Source organism: Anoplophora glabripennis, unplaced genomic scaffold (assembly GCF_000390285.2).
Source record: "Anoplophora glabripennis isolate ALB-LARVAE unplaced genomic scaffold, Agla_2.0 scaffold1438, whole genome shotgun sequence".
NCBI lineage: Eukaryota > Metazoa > Arthropoda > Insecta > Coleoptera > Cerambycidae > Anoplophora > Anoplophora glabripennis.
The window spans coordinates 39,689-43,839 of NW_019417511.1; the positions used below are offsets into that span (position 1 = coordinate 39,689).

At 36.7% G+C, this 4,151-nt stretch overlaps 1 protein-coding gene across 1 annotated transcript; it reads right to left on the minus strand.

Moving 5' to 3' along the window:
- Nucleotides 1-1,449: 1,449 nt before the first annotated feature.
- On the minus strand, nucleotides 1,450-3,069 carry LOC108915372. Its single transcript, XM_018721393.1, has one exon. It carries the CDS (start codon nucleotides 3,067-3,069, stop codon nucleotides 1,450-1,452), a length of 1,620 nt encoding a protein of 539 aa, XP_018576909.1.
- Between the last annotated feature and the right edge of the window lie 1,082 nt (nucleotides 3,070-4,151).

Here is a 4,151-nt window from a genome sequence, read left to right on the forward strand (position 1 = left end):
CGTCACATCGGCTGACGTCTGCGCGGTAGAGGTTGATGACCGTNTTACCCAATAACATAATCATCATTTTCTTTTCCCATTAAAATCATTTTTGCACATTGGTCTTTTTGTTTAGCATTGTATAGCGTAAGTTTATTTTCTAAAAATACTTTTGCATCTGTGTCAAATTTGATAGGGCCATAATTCTTCTTAAATTCTTTCATGTATAAGTCATAGCAGTATTTATAACTTGGACATCTATTCCTGTCTGCTAAAGCTGTGATGTAGTCATCACAAGTTAGCTGGATATTGCACTTAATCATTTCTAATGCTGTTCCTGCTGTATGTCCATTCTCGTAAAGACCTAATAACTCTTCTCTTACATTATTACTAACTTTCCGAAACCGCAAAGAATCTGCATTGCCTGTCTTTTGATTGTGTGTTACAAGATTTCACAGGGTGCTTCTCGTAAAAGTTGAAATTTTTCTTGCATGCCCCTGTATTTTTTCCAATAACATGAATTTTTACTGTTAATTTTGAAGGGCAGTTGGTATTTCTCGTTTTATTTTTTGAAGATGGTTCGTAGGTTTTTGAGCACCGAGTAAAGTGGTGACATCTAAAATTAAATTTAAGCTTTATAATATTATATTATTAAGAGCCTTAAATAAAACTGTTTAAATTTTAGTAAATACTTTTAATAAACTACCTATTCGATATATTATGTACCTAACCTATCTATCAATTAAATATTTCACCTTAGTCTCCTTTTAAGTTTAATCCGTTCTCCATCCTCAATATCCGTATTACTGATAACGTATGATGGATTTGTTAAGTTTTCAAACTCTCTTAACCGTTTACCAAACTCTTCTTTACTAGTGCAATTAACAAAAAATTGCAACTGGACGTTGGCTAACTTATCTTCACCTTCTATAGGGTAAAGTGGTATAATACGCCCCACATTTCGGAAATAAGTATTAAACTAATTGTTTGGAACGTTTATTAAAAACTCAGTGAACAGGAAATAACTAAGATGCGAATTCAATCGAAAACCAACAAGAAGTTTTTCTACAGCCCCTTCTCATTAAAAGAAAAATGGATATCTAGAAATATCAAGGCGGGGCGTATTACACACTACTTGATTGCAATACGCCCCGGGTAAAAAGTACTGAAAAGTTAATCCTAACAAGCTATTTTTTGTTTTCCATTCGTTTCTTTTGACGTCCACATCTGTTGCACAGGTTGAGGTACATCGTATAGCTTTCATGCAACCACTTTCCACAAACGATACACTGAATCCAATCATCTTTGGATTTGGTAGAATAATAGTGTTCTCCAACTCAGTGCAGTCAGTGTCATCAATGTCTGAAGCCTCATCTGAAGATCCATAAATTACTGTTGAATCCTCTTCGGAAGACGAAGTAGATGGCTTCCTCCTCTTTTTACCTTTTTTCAAGCAAAGGGTTTTAGATTTTACTCCGGATGTGCTAGGAGCACTGGAACATTTGGGCAATGTTTAGCTGACTTTTTATCAGACAGAATCTGTCGTTTGGCTCTATTTTCTGGAGATGTTAGGATAATAGCTGACTGCTTCCTTTTTGAGGTATTAATTGGAATAGTTGGCACGGAAGCAATTTCCCTTAAAAGTTTGGATGGAGTTTCTTTTGAGTCTTGCTGAGGATCTGTTGCAGGATCATTGGGGATTTCAGCAGCGGCAACTTCTTCGGGAACAACTTCTTTAGATGGAGATTCTTTCGGTTCCGGCTGAGAATTTGCTGCAGAATCACAGGATATTTCTTGCTGAGGATCTGTTGCAAGATCATTGGGGATTTCGGCAGCGGCAACTCCTTCAGGAAGAACTTCTTGATTTGGTACCTGTACGTTGGCACATGCAGCATCAGAGATATTAAAAAAATGTTCGGGGATAACAGATGGGTCATATGGATGAATACCTGTTGCCTTGAATCCGGATACTGCATTACTAACGGAAACTGATTTAACCCAAGCCTTTCCTATCAGTGCAGAAACGTTGTGCCTGTTCAACTTTCTGTCTTTGTGATTAATCATCCATGTTCTTGCCTCTTGCGCAAAATAGCTTTTGAGCGGTTTAAAAAAAGATTTGTCGAGAGGCTGCAATGCCTGCGTTGTATGGCTGGACAGACATAAAAGTTCAATGTTGTTTTCAGAAGCCAAGTCCAAAAGTTCAACCGCATTGCAATGTGATGCATGACCATCCAATATCAGTAACGCGTTGCCGGTACCTTTTCTTGGAATGAAGTATTCACGGAACCACTTTATAAATAAATCGCTGTTAATGTACGAGGTCTTTTGGTTCATATAAACATCGGAGCCAGGAGGAAGTCCATCTAAAAAATCTGGTTTTCTGTATTTACATTTCATTATTAGGACTGGCGGAAAAAATGTCCCTTCAGCATTGCAGCATGCTATTAATGAGATATTTTCACCCTTTTCTGCACTTGTGAGAGAATAGACATCTTTACTCCCTTTCGTAGCAACAACACGCTCTGCCTTATTGTTCACTTGAATGCCTGTTTCGTCCATATGGAATATTTTGGACGGCTTATCTAATAAGTCATTGTCAATTAATAGTTTATGCAAGAGATCAAAATAATCACCAACTTCTATCCTATTCATCCCTTGGGCCCGAGCTAGTGAGAGGCCTTCAGATTTTCTGATAGATAAGCTGGGATTTCCTCTTAAGAATCCATTTAACCAAACTTTCCCTGCTGACTCATCATTTTCAGAGAAACAGTTTATGCTTAACTTTTTGGCGAAAGCAAAAGCCATTTTTTTCACATCATTTCTACTCGGTGCGAACCCCACTTCTCCCAGTGCCTGTATATGCCGGACCAACCTTTTTTCGTGTTCTCTACTTAGAGCTGGACTTCTACCTAAGTACATTGTAGAGCTATTCGTAGCTAGATATCTCCTCAAAGTTCTTGAAGGTATACCATACTCCCTACTGGCTGCATTTATCCCCATCTGACCACTTTTCACTTTTTCCATGGCTGTTGACATTGCAGCTTCGGTCCAAGATGCTCTTGTCGTTTTTCTCACATATACTCTGCCCATTATCTAAAAAAAGGGGCAATAATGAGAAACAGTAAAATAACCTTCGACTGGGGCGTTTTACAACCAAGCATATGGGACGTATTCGAAATCGGGTGTACAATACGCCCCACTGGGATATTTCACCCACCACATTTAGGTATTTTAACTGCGGAACGTGCTCACAGGCATTTATTTATTTGTCTAGATGAAGGCCAAATCGAAAAAAATCGAAGAAAAATGATTTGAAACATAAAAGAGGACATTTACTCAAACTATGAAACAAATGTTTGGCTGTACTTACCACTGAATATTATTTTTCTCGGAAAAATACAAGCGTGCGTCTTTAATTACCGCATACGAAGTAAGGCACGTGTAACACGATCGGTGTTCTGCATGATACTGAATCAGACAAGGAATGAACGCAAAAATATGGCGGCGGGGCGTATTAAGAGTCGGGGCGTGTTTATTACACCACTTTACCCTAATCTTTTTCTCCATAATTTTTGTTCCCCAGCCAAGTGGCAAAACAGACTAAACAATTGGTAGATTTAATAATAGGTAGTTCTTCTTATTACTATACGCCAAAAATAGAAATTTGATTTGGTATTCACATTAATGAATTCTTCATTTAACGAGGAAGACACAACGTTTTCCATTTACACGTTATTTAATATTTTCCACAAAACACCGATAAAAAAAAATTTTTTTTGTTTAAATTTAATCTAATTTTAATAAATAAATAATAATAAAAAATTAAATTAAATAAAAATTAATTCTTTAAATGGAAAAGAGAGGAAAATAAAATTATTATTATTATTTTTTGTTTAAATTACCATGAAATTGACCAAAGTGGGATTAATTCAAGAGCGATTTTCTCAGAAACCGTTAAAGATAACGATTTGAAACAAGAGTACCTTTTTAACGTAAAACAGTTCGGGAAAACGGAATTTGCTGTCCAATTTGTAAAAAAGTCAAAGATGAAAAAGTTACATACGCAAAGTACCAAGGGCCCCCCCGTACCCACCCCAATGGACCTTGTAGAAATAAATGGATTAGTCCATTTAGCTGTGTACACCAAATTTCATTCATTTATCACAACGCGA

Excerpts from the sequence above, each read along its gene's own strand:
- LOC108915372 (XM_018721393.1), bottom strand. The coding sequence starts at position 3,069 with ATGGGCAGAGTATATGTGAGAAAAACGACAAGAGCATCTTGGACCGAA.